The sequence below is a fragment of the Aulonocara sp. 'chitande type north' Nkhata Bay genome, linkage group LG14 (assembly GCF_057382095.1).
Source record: "Aulonocara sp. 'chitande type north' Nkhata Bay isolate Kocher_YH1m ecotype deep benthic linkage group LG14, A_spYH_male_GT1.1, whole genome shotgun sequence".
NCBI classification, from domain to species: domain Eukaryota; kingdom Metazoa; phylum Chordata; class Actinopteri; order Cichliformes; family Cichlidae; genus Aulonocara; species Aulonocara sp. 'chitande type north' Nkhata Bay.
The window spans coordinates 32,693,422-32,713,111 of record NC_141357.1 but is presented as its reverse complement, the minus strand read 5'-3'; the positions used below and the strand labels follow the sequence as shown (position 1 = coordinate 32,713,111).

At 38.2% G+C, this 19,690-nt stretch overlaps 2 protein-coding genes across 2 annotated transcripts; both read left to right on the top strand.

Moving 5' to 3' along the window:
- Positions 1-393: 393 nt before the first annotated feature.
- On the top strand, positions 394-11,479 carry rcbtb2 (regulator of chromosome condensation (RCC1) and BTB (POZ) domain containing protein 2). Its single transcript, XM_086262144.1, has 12 exons — positions 394-617; positions 1,565-1,699; positions 2,359-2,509; positions 3,294-3,460; positions 3,540-3,698; positions 4,046-4,153; positions 4,260-4,402; positions 4,659-4,849; positions 7,764-7,890; positions 9,405-9,544; positions 9,652-9,782; positions 9,895-11,479. Exons 2-12 carry the CDS (start codon positions 1,574-1,576, stop codon positions 10,033-10,035), a joined length of 1,584 nt encoding a protein of 527 aa, XP_086118270.1. The 5' UTR covers positions 394-617; positions 1,565-1,573; the 3' UTR covers positions 10,036-11,479.
- Positions 11,480-16,474: 4,995 nt separating this feature from the next.
- lpar6a (lysophosphatidic acid receptor 6a) lies at positions 16,475-18,947 on the top strand. The gene has a single exon (XM_086262139.1). The coding sequence runs from the start codon at positions 17,287-17,289 to the stop codon at positions 18,340-18,342; it is 1,056 nt and encodes a 351-aa protein (XP_086118265.1). The 5' UTR covers positions 16,475-17,286; the 3' UTR covers positions 18,343-18,947.
- The last annotated feature ends 743 nt before the right edge of the window (positions 18,948-19,690 follow it).

Sequence of the window (19,690 nt, the reverse complement as noted above, 5' to 3'; positions counted from 1 at the left end):
GTTGTAATGGTACAGGACGACTCAGCCAGAAATGTATCACCCACATCTGTTTCACACCAGCAATTGTTTCCTAAAGTTCCACACAAAATTGATATTGGTATATCAACAACTCCTGAAAAGTAGGGTGAAATATTTTTTTTTCTTAAATAAATAAATAAATACAATGTATGCCACAGATGTTTAAACAACATGCAAAAATATTCTCCATTAAACTTATAACCCATGTGAGTCTTGGGTCGTTATGGTCTATTGACCAGTAATGTAACTTCACAAATAAAAGACTATTGGATTTATTTAATCTTGCATAATAGATGTCACTAATTACTGTATAATACCAATTTAACCTTGAAGCTCCCAGGTCCGATTTTCAGTAAACGCACCAAGTGACTACAGGAAGTGTGGTGTTGTGTGTGTATGTTTTTCAGGCGGTGGTGTAGCGATTAAAGCTAGCTACAACAAAGTGCAACCATAGGAGCTAACGTGAAGCTAGACCTACACCAGTTTGTTGGCATGACGTCCCCGGCAAAGTTATTTGAAAAATATGTTGGGTGACATGTTTTAGTATCTTTTTTTTTTAAATCAGAAAACGACCTCGCGGACTAAGCACTAGCTAGAAGGTAACGTCAACACTTGGAAGTACCAGCAACAACACCGCTCTTTACGCTAATTAGCTTGATAGTTTTTGTGGGATAATTTCAGGTAGTAGTTTCATTGCTGACAGTTTATATATCAAAACCAACACACTTAGTTTTGCGGTGCTTGTTTGTGTTGTCTTCGGTATCTGCTAATTTGACGTATGGGACATCTTAACAACAGCAACAGCAGCTGGTGGTCATGGTGGTGTATGTGTGTGTTTAGGGAAGTGTTGTCTGGGTTCATGCAAAGTGCAACTTCATATTTCTGCAAGGCAATGCAACAGCACTGTAAATTTGTCAGACGCGGCAATAAAAACAGGTTTTTGTGTTTGTTTGTTTTTGTGAATAAAAACTGAGCTGAAATATATTGTTAGCAATACAAGATAATTATCTTTTATAGGCGTTACAAATAATGATACACAGAAGATCAGACGAGTAGGTTTTACTGTTGATTGCAGTTTTCCATTTAACACACAGCCATAGACAGCTGTGTGGTTTGATAATAGAGAGTAATGGTGCAATCATTGAAACCGTTATATTTGAAATATTATGTTAGACTTTAGAGATGACATAATTTTGACTTTACTTTCTGTGGTAGTAAAGGTCACAGAACAGATGTACACGTTTTAATCTGTCTGCCCATCTAAATCTGAATGCTGCTGGTCACTCAAGAGGGATGATAAAGGTGGAAATTTAATAATCTTTTCTTTAACATATATGTATGCATTCCATGATACAGGGCAGAAAGTTCCTATTATCCAGTTTAATAACCATTTGAATACAATTAAACAACCAGACCATCAAAGTATTTAACATGAAAACATACTCCTGCTTTTATCTGTGTTTTTCAGTTTATCTAATCAACCTTTCCTTTATTCCATAGTGAGTTAGATTCATATGCTTCTCCATGTTTTTTCTTTTTTTCACAGCTGAGTAGTATGCTGGACGTGGGAAAGTGGCCAGTGTTTGCACTTCTTCCTCCTGAGGAACTCCGGCTTATCCGGCAGGCTTGTGTATTTGGCAGTGCTGCAAATGAAGCCCTCTATGTCACAGTTAATGATGAGGTAACATTTGGAGTTTAAGCAAGGTTGCCTTCTTGTTCTTCTTTACGTGAAGCTGTCCTGAAGCACGCATAGAAGTCATTCATTTCTCTGTATTGATTTTTGAGTAGTTCTTGTTTTGAAGTGGATATAAAAATGCTCCAGGCCTTCTTGCTCTCTGCTTGATATGAGGTGCAGTTACAGGCACAGGGATAAGCAGATGGAATGAGGCTATCTTTAGCCATATGAGCTTAATGCCTGAGCCTTTGGAAAGGTGCAGTGCATGCCTAATCTTTCCACCCTTGCTTATTTGTTTGATGTTATGGAACAGCCAACTGTACCGTTAAATTGTATTTTGGTGGATTTCACTTTAAATTATGCCGTACATCACATTCAGCAGTCCCAGCATGAGCATGCTTGCTGCCGTTTTTTTTTTTTTCAGTCATAATTTTAGAAAGACAGTGTCTCAAATTATTATAGCCTGGTTTCAAGTGTAGTTAGTTAGTTTGTTTTAGTGTACCGGTGATCATAATTTGCAATTTGCCATCTTAGACAGATTAGATTAAGACAACTTCACCATTTTGTGATATAAAAAAAAAATGCACAATAAATATGATCGAGTAATTCTTATTTGTAAATGTATATATTTAAAAAAAGACATTTTTAATGTTTTTTCTTTGCAGGTCTTTGCTTTAGGGACTAACTGTAGCGGCTGTTTAGGGCTTGGAGATCTTCAAAGCACTATTGAGCCACGCAGGATTGATGTCTTGTGTGGAAAGAAGATTGTGTCTCTAAGCTATGGAACGGGGCCACATGTGGTTATCGCCACTGCAGGTAATGTAGCTCCAAAACCTTTTTTTCTGTGTGTGTCACCAAGGAGAAATGTCTTCAGGAGGCAGAGGAATAAGATCACAAGCAAATGAGTCCAAACATGCAAAATGCATATTTTATTTGATATTTTATTTTTATTTTGTGCCACCATTGGCTTCATATTGTATCTAGTTTTTTAAGTGTGATTCTTTTTGGTCAAAGTGGACTTCTTGGCCAAGAGATGTGGTTGCATGCATACTTAAATTACGATTAAAAAATGCATTCAAACTGTTAAATTTCAAATACACATTCAATTTTCACTCATTCCTGTTTGGAATATTAAATTAAAATGTCTGAGAGTTGCTTTCAATGTGATTATTGCATGCTTATTTATTTGGATAATTGATTGCACCTTTAACTTTGATTAAAGCAACATAAAGGTATCTGTTTTCCTGTAATATGTGGTAATGATTAACTAACTCCACATCATCTGAGGGAGGCCAGTCAGTTTGAGGTTTTTTTTTGTTTTTTTATTTACATGTGGAAAAATCTTTGCTCAATCTGCATTTACAGTAAAAGAAGTTGCAAAAAAGTTAATTATGGATATGTTCTCGTGTACTTCATTTATACTGAGTCAATGCAACACTAAACTAAGTGAATCAAGGCATTTAATCGATATCTGTGATGTCTGATAAAAGTATGGCTGCTTAACTTGCAGTATATCATGTGAAATAGACTGCTTCTTATCTTTTAATGAAATATTAACTTCTGTGACAACATCAATAAACTTGCACTTGTTGCTGTGTAGATGGAGAAGTGTATGCCTGGGGCCACAATGGCTACAGCCAACTCGGAAATGGCACCACCAACCACGGGCTGACCCCTGCCCTGGTGTCCACTAATCTCCTCAGCAAGAGAGTGACAGAAGTGGCCTGTGGCTCCCACCACACTATTGCCCTCACAAATGATGGAGAGGTAAATTTTCCTCTACTTGCTTTGTTTCTGTTTAATCTGAGAATTTTTCTGGGTGGTGAGCATTCATCTTTGTGTTCAGGTGTACGCGTGGGGTTACAACAACTCTGGACAAGTTGGTTCAGGTTCTACTGCCAACCAGCCGACACCGCGTCGGGTCAGCAGCTGCCTGCAAAACAAGATTGTGGTAAACATAGCCTGTGGACAGCTCTGCTCTATGGCTGTACTGGACAACGGAGAGGTAACTGGTCACACCCATCTATACATGTTAACCATGATGAAGCAGAGAAAAACAAATTGGATTTCTAACAGTGTCTGAAATGAATTTGTGTTTACGCTCGATCTGAATGATGACAGCTTGAAGAACGGTCCTGGAGTATGAGTGGAGACAGTATAGTTTAAAAAAATTAACGTTCAGTCTCTGTCAGAAGACCTAAAATAGTATTGCATTTGTTTTTACACACAAAATCAGAATCTGAATTTCAGATTTAATTTAACAAAAAACCCAAGAATAAAAGTACTGTGATGTTCCGCACACTTATTGATAACGAGGTATGTGCATATCCCAAAATCGTCCATTGTTTCCAGATCTATGGTTGGGGCTATAATTGCAATGGACAGCTAGGTTTGGGCAATAATGGAAACCAGCAGACACCATGCCGAATCGCTGCCCTCCAGGGTGTAAACATTGTACAGGTAAGAGCTTAAAGAGGGATAAATCTAACAAAATATTGTTTTTGATTACTTATTTCTGTTTGCATGCATCTTAAATACCCTCTTTTTTCTTTTTTTCCAAACACAGGTCGCTTGTGGATATGCACACACGTTGGCACTGACAGATGAGGGATTTGTTTATGCTTGGGGTGCCAACTCATACGGGCAGTTGGGAACAGGCAATAAGAGTAACCAAGCGCTCCCCACTCCTATAAACACAGACAAGGAGAGGTTAGTACTTTGTTACTTTGTTCCCATTGTAAATTACCAGCAGTACTTTGCTACCATAATAGGTCACAGATCCCTAGAATAACCAAACGTCTCAAACTCGTACAAATTCTTACACTTGTGGTTTTATGCTACGGAGTAGTAAGGGACTGATTGTTGACTGTAAAAGAACTTTATTAGAGAAATGTTCACTTTTCATATGGGCCTTTTTCTGTCTTAAGTTCAAATGTATATCTAGATTTGTGATTTTTCTCGGTAGGATAGTCGAAGTGGCTGCATGTCACACCAGTCACACGTCAGCAGCCAAGACACAGAGTGGACAAGTTCTGATGTGGGGTCAGTGTCGAGGTCAGGCTGTAGCCAGTCCCCATCTCGCACATTTCAGCAGCACTGATGATGTGTTCGCTTGCTTTGCCACACCGGCAGTCACGTGGCACCTCCTCTCAGTAGGTAAGAGTTTTATAGGACCATACATTTTTAAGTTATTTGACGAACACGCAGAAATTCACAGTGAAATACTTATATGCCTATCCAGCTGTATATAATTTTTTTTATCATTAGAATGTCACCCAACATGATTGCCTAACAGTAAAAGTTACTCCCCGTTATTTTTGTGGGAAGGGTGGTCTTAATGGCATCCATCTCTGTCGCCCATTTCAGCTGTTTCCTTGTGGGGTCAACTATTAGCTCCTTGGTCTTACAAACTTGCAGCTGAAGGTTTTTCTCCCTACACCAGTCACTTAGGTGGTTGATCTCTAACCGTCAAGCAGAGTCACTGTTTCGAGATCAAGTCCGCTACTGCTCTTTCGTCAGCGAAATTGGTGATTTGATTTTGATTTATTGATTAGCATTCAAATTCAAATCTCAGTGAAAACAGTGAAAAAAACAAACAAACAAACAGTGAAAACAGAACAAAAATCTACCATAAAGAAAGAAAGCATGAGACAAGGCTAATCAAAAGGTATTGGCTGAAACATTTGCTTATTACGCCAACCCTTTTCACAAAATATCTTTTTGTATGCAGCTCCTGTACACAGGGCTTGAAGAAAATAATAAAACAAAGCAAAAACCAACCAAACAAACAAACAAAAAAAAAAAAAAAAAAAAAAAAAAAAAAAAAATTATGGGAACTTGACGAAGTGGTCACACAGTCGTAGGTGTAGAGGAAGTACAGGAAAGGAGGAAGCAGATGAGACTTTGTGGTTTACATGTACCACCTGTGGTTTGCCAGTCAGGAAATTAAGGATCCACTTGCACTGAGAGAAGTGCAGGCCAAGGTCACATAGTTTAATAGCCAGCCTGGAGAGTATTTGTAAAATTGAAAAAGAATCCCAAAAGTCAAACTTTTACAATAATTGAAGGATTTTTTTTATTACATTTTTGACACTGACATTTACTTGTGTGTCTGGTTAGAGATAATTATGCAGTAGGCATTTATCAGTGTACCATAGGTACACATTCCTGCAAGTGGTCTGAGAAATAAACAGGAAACTCTGTTTGCACTTCATTTGCGACAAATGTTTATACAAACTCAACACAAACTGAAGAGCATTAACCTGTAACTGTGATAGCTTCATTTTTTTCTTTACACTCCAGTTAGGAAAGCTAATGTGATGAGCTAAATTTAAATATTGACTTAGCATTTAGGTGGACATTTTTTTAATGTTGGTAATATTTTATTGTCACCTGTGGCCTTAAAGAAATATATTTTCATTCCCTATATATAAATACCTCATAGAACTGTCTTTTGAACTGAAATGTAAAGAGAAGTTGTTTAAATTAGGGCTGAACGATATATCGCATTTGCGATAATATCGCGACATGATCAAGTGCAATTTTCTAACCGCAAAGGCTGCAATTATACTCTGGACATGTCCAAATTCATGGGCTGCATCCTCCTTTTGTAGACCGATTACGTCACAGCGACGCGCCGAAGGCTGTCCAAATTACTACCATATCCCAGAATTCATAGCGCGGCCCAGCCAAACTCCAGTTTCCAGCAATGGCGGCCGCTACTAAGTTTTAAAATTACTCATACTAATCTTTCTGGGTCACAAAATAAACTTTTAACATATTTTCAGGCGAGAAAGTAGTTGTGTAAACATCAAATATCTGCTCGGTTCATCAAGATATCCCATATTTGCAAAAGTGCTTCGACGTTTTCAGAGGCGTCTGCTACCCACCAGCTCGACAGCTAGCCGGGAGCTCGAGGGTTACTGATGCGGCCGAGAACGGCACAACTCCCGGCACATCATTTTCAGATCACCGCGGAGTTTCGCTGCTCGGGTTAAACGTAATATATAAGTCACTTAGACAACCTAAAAATGTTATTGTTGGGCTTTTTTCAGTGTTTTGTTTGTTCGTGAGTAAATCGGTTTGGCTGAGATTAAAGTTATTAGATTAGATAAAATAAAACTATTAATCCCCCGGGTGGGTTCCTCCTTGGTTTTCACACAGCTGACTAAACGTCAAACAGAAAACTTATTAAACAGAAGTATGAGACAGTCAAGAATTTACACCAGTGTCTGGTTATATTTTAGATAGCGAGAAGCAGACGGCCGAGTTTATTAAACTCCACCGAGACAGCGGTGACGCTAATCAGAAGGCTAGACCGTCCAATTTCACGCCTTTAAACTTTAAAGGCGTGTTTGTGTGTGTGTTTATACAATTGCTATTATGTTTGCACTTTATGTGTAATGTTACTGACTGCAGAGATCAGTAAGATGTGTGTATTTTTTATTTATTAGTTTTATTTATTTAATATTATTTTTTAATTGAATGACTGTCTAGTAGTTCACAGATGTCGAAAAACTGAGTGTGGTAAAGCCACTGATTTTTTTTATGTATATTTCTGCAATCTGCACATTGTACTGACTTTCATTTTAATGTTTACACCAGGGTTCCTTGTCAGCACTTTATGCTCAGATGTTTGTAAGCTAAAAATAAACTATTGTGTATGTTCAAATATACTGTTGTGATTGAAGAAGTTAAATAAAAATGTCAGTCATCAATTCATGCATCACCTCATGTCATCATAACAGAGGTCTGTCTTCCAGGAAAGAACAGTTTAAAATTAATGTAATATAGTATTGGCCATACTATATGATGTATTGCTTGTCTTTGTTTAATAATACAGAAGACAAAGACCTTAAAAAATAATCGCATATCGCATCGCAATCGCAATATTGGGGCAAAAAATCGCAATTAGATTATTTTCCATAATCGTTCAGCCCTAGTTTAAATGTATGCTTAGCAAATTTATGTTTATTTTTAAGAGCAAAAAAACCCCAAGACCAAATGCTTGTATTTAACAAAAAATAAAATAAATAGTAATAATAATTTTATGTTGTGTTTTTTTTGCCAGATGGTGATGATTACCTCACAGTTGCCCAGTCTTTGAAGAAGGAGTTTGACAGTCCAGATATTTCTGATCTGAAGTTCTTGGTTGATGGGAAGTGCATCCATGTTCACAAAGCTCTGCTAAAAATCAGGTACAGAAAACAAGAACATTCAGAGTCCTTTAGGTGATTCTTTTTTCTTTTTTTTTAAAAAAGGACAATGTAGACTCATTAACCATGGAAGTCTGGAAAAGCTAATCCAGTCTTGTGGCATTTTGAGCAGCTGGTGTGTGACTGGAAGGGTGTAACATGCAGTGTATCGTTATCTTTGAGTGCACATAATGATCTGTGGAATGGAGACAATGTCTGCAGCTCTTCCTTTCTATTGTTGGGCCACCACACTCTGACTGTTTAAAAAAATTATATATATGAATGCACACTTTGCTTCTCTAACCTCTACTTTCAGCTTGGTCACATGGGTGTATTTTTTAAAATCCAGACAACCAATTTAGTCACTGCAGCAAAAACAATGAGCCATCTTTGTGTGTAAATATATATAACAAACACTTAATTTGTGCTGGTTTCCCTATATTTAAACTTCATATGCTAAACAGTTTCCTTATCTTCCTGTTAAACTCACGGGGTAGCAAAGACAAGCCTATTGTTTCCCGTGTTTCTTTTTATAACCACACTTGAACACAGAGTATCTGCATTCCAGTCCCTTGCTCTTTTGCACCGTCAGTAGGAAGGAGCCAGACTGTCTGCAGCTTTAACCTTAGTCCACTGGCTCACACGAATATGCAACAGTGGAAACTGTCTGCTTGCGCAAGATCACATGCAAATTATATGTTTAAGATGCATCAGAGAGTGAAGATTCAGTTGTTTTTTCAACCGTGTCCTGAGAAGCAATGGTAGAGGCACTGTTTTGAGCCATCAGAGATTTGCAGTGTGGAGAAAATTGAAGCAAAAAAACAAATAAAAAGATAAATGGTAATTAGTGGTAATTAATGCAGGCGCTTATAAGGAATAAAAGGTATTGCACTTGGCCTGTATTAGTAGGCATAGTCAAAAAGAATCTGTTAAAAAAAAAAAACAACAACACAAAAAAACACAACAATTTTTCTTCTATTCTTCTATCCATCTACCCTTGTGGTTGTTTTTAACTGGTGGGTATTTAGATTAGATGCTGTTGAACACTAACAGGCATGGTATAGTCTCTGAATTCTAGGCTCCATGCTGGTAACCACATGCCTACCAATTCTGTGACCATGTGGACTCACCCGCTAAGACATTAACTTGCAATGCACTAAACATACATGTACCCTTCTAGCAGAATTCAAGGAACTATCAATAAGTAATTTCAACAGCAGAGTATAACTGCCACTACAACAGAAAACATGTTTTCATTGTAATGTATGATGGTATAAATTATTGGAAGTTGAAGCTGCTTTTTCTAGTTCAGTATGAAAATTGTGGATTTTTTTTTAAACCTCCTTTTTTTTTAAGTTTCTTGCTAATTTCCTTTTTTTCATTTGGTAATGCAGTTTCCTGTTGGCATAAGACTATATTTTGTCACCTGCACATGATAAAGTGTGATTGCCCATTAATTAAGTTAGTTTGAGTTAAACGTGCTTTTGTCACAAGTCTTCTGCTGTCTTTCTCGATAGGTGTGAGCATTTCCGAACACTGCTGAATGAATCTGACCAGGATGCTATAGAAATTCATCAGTTCTCATACTTGGTGTACAGAGCCTTCTTGGAGTATCTCTACACTGACACTATAAACCTGCCACCAGAGGACGCTATTGGTAAGGATAGACATGGATCACAGTTCTTTACAGCCCAGGAAATGCTGCAACAAGTCAGTGCAGAATCTCGAACACAATCACGTGTGTTTTTGTTTTTGTGTGTGCAGGGTTGCTTGACTTGGCCACGTTCTACCGAGAAACAAGACTGAAGAGGCTGTGCCAGGAAACGATCAAGAGAGGCATTTCTGAAGAAAACGCCATCACTCTGCTCTCTGCTGCTGTCAAGTATGAGGCGCGGGTAAGCTTATAGCCCCTGATACATAGTCAAAGCACCATGTTGGTGGAGGCGTGCACAGTAGCTAGTCAGTTATACTCCTCAGCACTGACCAGACAGCCCTCTTCATTTTTAGGACCTGGAGGAATTCTGCTTCAAGTTTTGTGTCAACCACCTAACGGCTGTCACGCAGACCCAGGCCTTTGCCGACATGGATCACGACCTGCTCAAGAACTTCATTAGTAAAGCCAGTCGCTACGGGGCCTTCAAAAACTGACTACTGGGCCCCTGTTGTGATGTATTCAGCACATTAAAGTTTAATCTCAGTGACGAGAGTCCATTCTAGACCAAAGTAAACACCCAGCAGATCAGCGCCTCAAACACGTGGCACTAAGGATGTAAATACCTGAGAGGTAAATGGTTTAAGGCCCCACTCACCAAGTGATTCTTCTTTGTTACCTTTCTGAAGCTAGCCCAAACACGGTGCTTGGTTGGAACATAGATACAGGTTTATGCCACTAGTCCTGTAACAAGCACACAATGCTGAGGCTGAATAAAAGGATGTGCCACACTGGTCAAGGTTTACCAAGACAGCCAGTACGTGGACATGTCACAGTAATCAGCTTGGACTGGATACCTGAAAATGCTGAACATACTAAACGTAATCTGTTGTGATAGAATTGTTTGATTTGGTATTTGAATCGTTTTTATCATGCTGCCCTTTTAACAGTTCCTAATGCAGTCAGTATGTCGTAAGTTATCTGCGGTCAGCATAGACAGGATCTAAAAATTTACCAAGTCAGCTATAAATGAACTCTTCACATTATGCTGCTTTTCTTTGAAGCCTTCATTCTAAAATGTTCTGGATTTGGAGGCATTTTATGAGGGAAACACATGTAAAACTGCAACCTGTTTCCCCCCCATTTGTTTTTGTTTTTATCTGCTTTATGATTATATTTGTTAAGCTCGCATAACATATTTTGCCACTTTTTTAAAGTTTCAGTTATTCTTCAGTTCTTCATATACCATCCAAACTTGTGGTCTGACATTTGTGTTCACTAACTTTTGCACTTTTTTTGCTGTAGAAAGTTGTTTTTCCCACCATATGCTGACTGATAGGAAAAGGAGCAGTGAGTGAAAAGAGAGCATGCTATTGCATGTGTACTTGTACAGTTGTTCAGACTAACCCTCTCTATGCAGCTGGAAACAAAGTTTGACTTTCACAAACGTGTTGAGTCTTGTGTACACTGTACAGTAGATGCAGCTGATTTTTTACAGCTGCATTTCATTGTATGTTTACAGATTTTTTTGTTAATTGTGTTTTTGTTTTTTTTAATTATTGCTATTCTTAACATATTGGCAGCAAGCTTCTGTTCCCTTTTTACAAGATTTTTGCTTTTTTAATATGCATCTCTGGATAGTAAATAGTTGTGCCAACTCACTTCGTTGGAGCTCAAGTCTAATAAAGGGCCTCATGGTCTTTAAATGCAGTTACCAGATAATTACATCAGGAATTCCCAAATCTGCTTAAATGGATATAACTAAATGTGATCACTTAAACAAGCTGATTGGAATGTTTGTTTGTTTTTGTTTTCTTTTTTGGAACTTTTTGGTAATGTTTTTAATTTGTATGGAAAGCAAGCTGCAACCTGCTAACTTTGGCACTAATGGGAATATAGGAAAATGGCAATTATAAATACATATTAAAACAAATAACAACATATGTTGTTGAGGGTGTTCTTAAAAAGCTCTTGTCATGTCATTACCATGCAAATGCTTTAGAAACATTTGACATGAAGTAGTGTTTTTGTTTTGTTTGTTTGTTTCTTTGGTTTTTAGGGGGTGAGAGTGAAATGTATGGAAATGAAAGTCACGAATTTAAAAAATAAAACATGCGTTACTTCATGTAAAGTTGTAACATTGCAGGTGCCATTAACCAGTAAGTGGTTGCTATGATATCAACATTTTAAGACACGCACATGCAGTGCACTTTGGCTCTTCATCTCCACCAAGAAGCGGAACAGGCTCATTTTCACTTCTTCCTGCAAGAGAGAGTCTAACGTCACATGTGCCTGCGTGTTTCCTGAAGGTATGTCTTTAGTACCATATCATCAAGTGAGATTTCATATACCTTCCACAGAATAACAGGATGTGGTCAAAATTAAGATGCCAGACAAGTTGGCAGAATCAAGTATAATAGAATTTGTTGATTTTTTTTTTTTTATCTTGACACAACTCTACCCGACAGAAAATGTGTTTGAGGACATGTTATGATGAAAGGCAGAGATTCCAGTTCAGTTACTTTATCCCACCTGGTGGCCACAGAACAAATGATGTTCAATTTATTTCCGCACGGCTTTGAAGATCACTGTGATTGTCAGTATGACAATTATTTTGCGTCACGATCCTGCTGCCAAACCACTCATGGAAATTCCAATATCTAATAGGTTCCATCCATGACATTTAAGTTGTGGAATTACTAAAAGGTACTTTTCTTTTTTCATGTGTGTGTATTTGTGTTGAATTAACTTTACACCTTCCAAAGGACTTGTACATCATGTACAATTACTCAACGTGGTTTTGCACAGAATGAGGAAGGACGTGCAACAGCTAACAGTAACTGGCCCTGTGCCATGTACAAATCCTCCTTTACTGAGGCTAAATGCCATTTTAATTTCTGAATTATTTTGGCATGATATGACCCTCTGATTAGATGAATACCACATGGAATGAAGCGAAGAAAGAAAAGATTTATATAAAAGCAAAAAGTGAAGGACCTCAAAATTGTGCCTTAGTAGATGCCTGCACTTAATATCATTTCCACTACTTACTTTCAGTAGTTCAAAGTAAAGGGTAATCTACAGTTTGTTTACTTTTCCTCTTATAGTCTACTTGGGGCTAAAAAATAAAGCAGTCTCTCCAGTGATGTATTTTGTAAGTGGAATAAGCTGTTGGTTTGATAGAGCTCTTTAACTTGTCACAGGGCTTTTTTTCAATATCAGTTTGTGTGGTTGGTTCATCTACCCACTTTGTTTACATCACAGTTGTAAAATTACACACTTTGTGTACATCAAATCCTTGCTGCAGCAGAATGCTAGCACTTTCTGATAAGTCTCGTGACTTAGCATCTGGGAAACCTGTTTTTAAAAAGAAAGAAAGAAATGCAGGCAGGCCTTTGCCCTAGAAACAACCCAAACACCACTCTGCATACCTATTCAGCCATGCAAAATAGCTTGTTCTATTCAAGCTTGCAATAGAGTTGGGGGTTTTTTAACCATGAGCCAAATTAAACGCTGTGGTTTTATCAGCTTCCTCCCAGTAATGGGAGATGGCTATGAGGTTTGCAAATGAATAAAAACACAGAAAATTGAAAATGGCAAATAAAATCTCTGTGCACTGCTGAGAGTGTTACTTAGTTCATACAATGTCAGGACCCCAGTAATACTGGTTTTTGAATCTCTTTAATACTTGTATTTGCACTTTTCTTGCATGCAACACTGTTTAGTTAAATTTAGGACATACAGTGATTGCATGTGACACTGTGCTGGATTCAGCATGTAGCGGTTAATGAAGAGCTGTAGGTTGGTTGATAAACAATCAAGCCTCAAACGCTTTTATATGCAAGTTGTTCACTGTCACTTCATATTCTGCTGCATATTGCATATCTATAAAGCTTGACGGTTTGAGATTATAAATTTAGCACTAGAAAGACTGCTAACTTTAAAAAAAAGACATGGGTTACAATGACTTTATTTTTTCAGTACAGTACAGGCCACTAAGTTTCAGTGAGGGCAGGGGTTGGTGGGTGGGAAGTACTTGTTTTACAAAGTAGACGAAAGCTTTAGCTGATAAGGCTGCGTGGGGGAGCATGCTGCCCTTCATTCTGCCACAGACCTACTGCAAACTGTGTATTCTAATATCAAAGCTGGCATGGTTCAGCATACGTAGGAAGAAAAAAATTTCCCAAAAAGATGACGATTATGATAATGAAGTTGTAATTACCATATATTTCACTTACATCATGCAGGCACTGGGGAAACTTCTTTCTGGGCGTGCTTTGATCATCCACTTAGCCTGATAAGACATTTGTCTTGAAAAAAAGGTTTTAAAACAGTTTCAAAAAATATGTTTTTAATGTGACAGAATGATTGTGTACTTGTTCAGGTTTGTTGTGCTGGGATGCGTCAGTGGTTTGTGTATATCCACTGCAGTTCTGCTGTGGTTTAACGTACTTGTAGATGGCATCACAGCGTTTGTAAAGTCCCTGTTTCCAGAGAGAGAGTGGAACACAATTAGATGAAAGCCGTTTCACTCTCAGACTAGCCACTCATCAGAATGCGCTCTTGCTGAGACATTAGACATTATTTTCTTTTGGATTGCTCTCTTTTCATCTTGAGGAACTCAGAAACAAAGTTTTGTGGCTTACAAAATGTGTTATTTTAGATATTTTTTAAAGACTTTGAATTAAAACGTGGCCAGGCTTTCTGATTTGGATCATTGTTTTCAATGTATTCTAAAATGATACAGCAATTTAATGATATTTAAACGTCACTGAAGTGAGCCCTAGTCTCTATCTTTTGATTCACACAGACTTTAGGCTTGTGACGTGATGTGATAGACAGTTAAAAAATAAATTCAAGTGGTATTTAATTTTTTTTTTTTTTTTTTTTTTTACAACATGTGGTTGTCATTGCTACTCCTGACCACATTATACAACAACAACACGTGTCATAAAACTGCTTTTATTTGAAGACTTGGCCTTGGGGGTGCCAGACAATTTCCTGGCATTGTGAGAAATTTAACAGTCCAGGGATTTCAGGCGCATGTTTTTGTTTAGTGACCACATACTTGCATGTGAAGAGCTTGTTTTTATGTGCTCCATGGAACAACTTTGAGAGGGAAAGACAATAGTACAGGTTTTTCTATTTTCTCGCACATTGCATGCTAGCCTTGATCATGTTTGCTTTGTGGTAGGCTGACAAAGAGACGCACGCTGAGCCATAAAACAACCTCTTGTTGGACTATTTTTGGTAGCTCTCAAGTCTAAATTAACCATCTTTGGGTTCTGGGTCATGTTTTTGTCAGTAATATCAGGAAAATGTTATGGTAACAGTAACGAGCGAAGTAGGTTATCTTATCTTTGCCTGAGTGTTTTGAATTACAAAGAGTACATCTGGCAGAAAAACAGTTGCTTGATCTCACAGACAAGCATTTGTTTACTGGCAGGAAAACTAACCAGGTACTCAGTTTCCTATTTGACACAGTAGAAGCCAACACAAATAGACTCAAAGGGTTTATAGCATTTGCTCACCACAGGCCTGATCAAGGGGCTGAGAACTCTTTTAACCCTTCTGTGGTGTTCGTATTTTTGTTACTCAGCCAGTGTTCATGGGTCTGGTGGACCCGCTAGAGTTTTGGCTTTCCAAATTAACACTATCAAACAATTTTATGTTAAATTACTCAACAGATGTTTACTTCATCCCAATTACAAGACATATGAACAGCAAACATGGTTAATTTTTTCCCTTTACCTTTGTTAGATCACATTTATGAATTAATGTGCTTCTCGTTTTTCTTTTATATAAAATGTTATAAATAAATCAGTTATAATCAAGTGGAGTGAGTGGAAAGACACAACACATTTACACGTGAAAAAATAATTAATTGTTTAATTTTTCTTTTGAAAAAAACTGAACACGGGTCTCACAGACCCGAACACCATACAAGGGTTAAGTTGCCTGAGAACAGTTCTAAACTGCACATTCCCCCGTACTAAGCTACTTCATTCACAACACATACCCCAATGTTTTTTACTGACTGCCAAGGAGAGAGTTACTGCAAAAGGATAGCCAGAATGCCCCAAGAAGAGAAGGTTGTGTCCATGGAGTGACAGGGGCAGGAGAAAAAAAACCTGCTGAACAGAAGGAGAGCTTTCTGTTCGTCCTCATTACTAATGTCCTTTTGAAAATAAAAATCGGTTCTTCAGCAGAAGCTTTAGCTGCCCACACAGGTCGTCACAAACAAGAAGAAGACAGCTGAATTTTCCCATACTTTCTGTCAGATGAGTGGAGACCCTGTGGGGTTTCAGAGAACTTCTCAGGCACTTTTGGCCTCCTGCTGTTATTAACAGCTTAACTAATGAGGGGAAAAATAATAAAATCAAGCCTTTTTAAAATGAAAAAGTATATTAGCAGTAAAGTGTTACAATAACAAAAGTAATAGCTCTTATTAAGCTAAAAAAAAAAAGTGTTTCCAACATCCCAACTCAATTTCAAAGTAGGTAGTGATGAGAGGAGGTGAAGTGCAGTATTTTTAGCTGTAGACATGTTGTAGCCTATGTTGTACAGCGTGACATATTTTATTATCCAAACATGTAACCCATTTGTAGAAAGCAAATATTTTACCTATTTTTCTTGTCTCAATAGATGAAAATTTTTATGTGCTTTTACAAAAACAAATATTCAGCAATTACAAGCTTAACATTTTACTGAAAAACGGGTCAAGAGAAAAACTTGAACCTTTTCTTTTAAATGTATTTCAGTGATCTGTGTTTCAAATTCTGTGACAGTATTTTAGAGTAACTGAGCTCATTTTTTAAATTAAGTTTCCTCTCAATGCACTTCTGTTTATGTGGTTGACTGTAAAAGCAGACAAAGGAGTAGGAGGACCAGAGGCAGTGGGAGGAGTTACTACAGCTTCTCTCTCTTCTACCCAAACTGCAAAAAACTGCCGGGTACAAAGGAGTAGTCGAGCCTGAGTGGTGTGATGAGTGGTGAGCAAAAGACCCCGAGGCTGTATGAAGAGGAGTGAGAGAGATACTGGTTGAGCAACTAGGTTAGTAAAACAAAGAAGGGAAAGGAAAGAGAAACTGAGGGCAGACAGAAGACAAAAACACATTGAATTGTCACGCTGAGAGCTCTGCTTGGAAAGAACCATGGTCATTTGTGGTCATGACCATGTGGGAGATGGAAAGCTTATGACGACTTCACTGATTCGGAGCTGAGAAGAACAAAACCACAAGGCTGGGTTTTGACAAAGAACAAGAATCCTGCCATGAGGTCACTTCTCTAATGGACCTGAATGTGGATTTCCCATTTCTCTCTTTGTGGATTGAGCAGCTCGTGATTATTTGGGACCTTGAGAGCAAAAAGGTGGCACATTCATGTGACTGATTTATCTGAGTAAGTAAAGCTAACCCTCTAACTTGTGGGGTGCTGTCTGGCCGAGAGACAGGGCAGGGGGAGGGGAAGACACTCCAGCCTGGATCTCTGTCCTCTGGGAGGGGTCTTTTCAACTGAGGTAACCCCCGAAATAACATCCAGAAAAGGGAGGGAAACATGCAGCAATATGCACCGCCGTGTTGAACAAAAAAAAAAAAAGTTGCTCTAATGGATTGAGCATCTCTCAGTACTGAACTGTTCTCTTCTTCATAATTCATTCATGGTCAGTTGATCGTGCTGGAAATACCTTTCCCTGAAGAGCTATTGCATAACAAACACTTCCCATCCCTGCAATCTTAAAACTGATAATGATAATGTACAACAACTCTTCAATATCCAACTCATGCATCAAGAATGATGGGTTCAAATATCCACTATACAGTACGGTCTTCAGCATTGTATTTGTTGTTGGACTTATCACCAACGTTGTGGCCATCTATATATTCTCCTGCTCTCTGAAAATGAGGAATGAGACCACAACCTACATGATAAACTTGGTATTGTCTGACCTTCTGTTTGTCTTCACCCTGCCGCTACGGGTCTTCTATTTCATCAACCAGAACTGGCCTTTTGGAGGGATTCTCTGTAAATTGTCTGTGTCACTTTTCTACACCAACATGTATGGCAGTATTCTCTTCCTCACCTGCATTAGCGTGGACAGGTTTTTGGCCATTGTGCACCCCTTTCGCTCAAGGACGCTCAGGACCAAGCGCAATGCTAAAATAGTATGTGTTGGTGTATGGGTGCTGGTGCTTTCAGGCAGTATCCCCACAGGATTCTTGTTGGATACCACCTCAAATGAAAAAGGAAATGCCACTTACTGCTTTGAGAATTTCTCATCCAAGCAGTGGAAATCATCCCTCTCTAAAGTGGTGATTTTCATTGAGACAGTAGGCTTCCTCATCCCCTTGCTACTCAACGTATTTTGCTCCATCATGGTGTTACAGACTCTGCGCCGTCCCCAAACTATCAGCCGTGGTGGGAACATTAACAAGAAAAAGATCCTGCGTATGATAATCGTGCACCTTACTATTTTCTGTTTTTGTTTCATCCCCTACAATGTAAACCTGGTTTTCTATGCTCTAGTCCGTACTAAAATTTTAGGAGGCTGTTATGAGGAGTCGGTGGTTCGAACCATCTATCCAGTAGCCCTCTGCATTGCTGTATCCAACTGCTGCTTTGATCCCATTGTTTATTACTTCACCTCAGAGACCATTCAGAATAGCTTCAAGAGGAAGTCTCAGACCACTTGTAAATATGACAGCAAGTTCTCTGAGGCTCTGCACTCAGAATCCACCACCAATCTGCAGTGTAGTCTAAGTCATCTAAAAGCTAAAGTCTTTCACGGTGAGTCTTCAGTGTGAAAATGGGGTCGCTACGTCCAGGGTAAAAGATAAAACTCATCCATCCATTAAAAAAAAAGACAGATCTGATTTTTTGTTGTTTTTTTGTTTCGTTGAGCGCTTTATCTGTTTTAGTCTCAGGGCAAATGTCCGGATCTGGTCTTCACAGCCTCTGTTTTGCAGTATTAACATATGAACTTTTTCACAACTGTGGTTTTAATGTTACTACTTTCTAATTTTCATTTCCTGTGGAGTGAAATGTAATTATGTAAAGCACAATTAAAGTCGTCTATGACGTTTAAGGGAAAGTGATCACTGAACAGCAGGACAGTTATGAAACTGACTGCTTCATATGCTTGTGCGTTTGTACATTTCCGTGGTAAGTTGTGGTGCTAACTTTAGACTGTTATCTATTTAATTAACATAAAGGTATATCAAGCTATAAATGTGCAGGGCTTTTTTTTTCTTTAAATGTACAGATAGATCACATAAGCGCCCTGTTGTGTTTGGCTGGTATTTCATGTTTGGACTCAATGTCTTTAATGACCTTAAATGCACTGACTGAGTTCCTCATGCTGCACTCATGCCACAGCAATGAATAAAAGTTATGTAATACCTAAAACAAATGATTGCATCTGAAACTTTTTGTCATTTGAATCAACAACATGCTCTTAATGCTAAAATTTCTGTGGTTTGTATTGTTAAACGTGGCAGCTCCGGAATATACAAATATGTTACTGGCACATTACACGCTTATTTGCATTTAACTGTCGTGACATCGGACTTCCAGTTCCAGTTCCAGTGGTGACTAAAAAGTTAAAAACTGTTGTAGCATCCTGCACCAAGCAAAACAGAGCAAAACCTCTTGTTGCTAAAAATGTTTCGAGGATTAGTCTTGCACGCAAAGAGGTTGTACAATTGTGGAAGCAGAAAGTCTTTTGGAGATCGGTAAAAAGAAGAAGTGTTTTTGTTGCTAACTGACAAAAACATACTCTTAAAATTTGTCACCAAACAACTTGTAAAAGAAATACAAGGAAATGTTGTATTCAGAAGCATTAAGAACATCAAAGCTTGTGTGTGCCAAAATGATCAATGTTTAAACACTGTAAGAGGATCAACAGGGGTTCAACGAATGCCATTTAGGCTTTTTTTAAAGTTAAATAGAGATTACATTTTATCATCTTGGAACATTTTATTTTCCTCATCTACAAGGGCACAAAGTGACTATAATACAACCCAGAGGTCTGCCACAGAATCGTGCAATTTGTACAGTGAATCAGGATGTCTTTGTTCAACATGAGATTACATTTCTACCAGCCAGGCAGCATAACAAATAATCGCTCACACATTTGTGTAAATACAAAGCCTG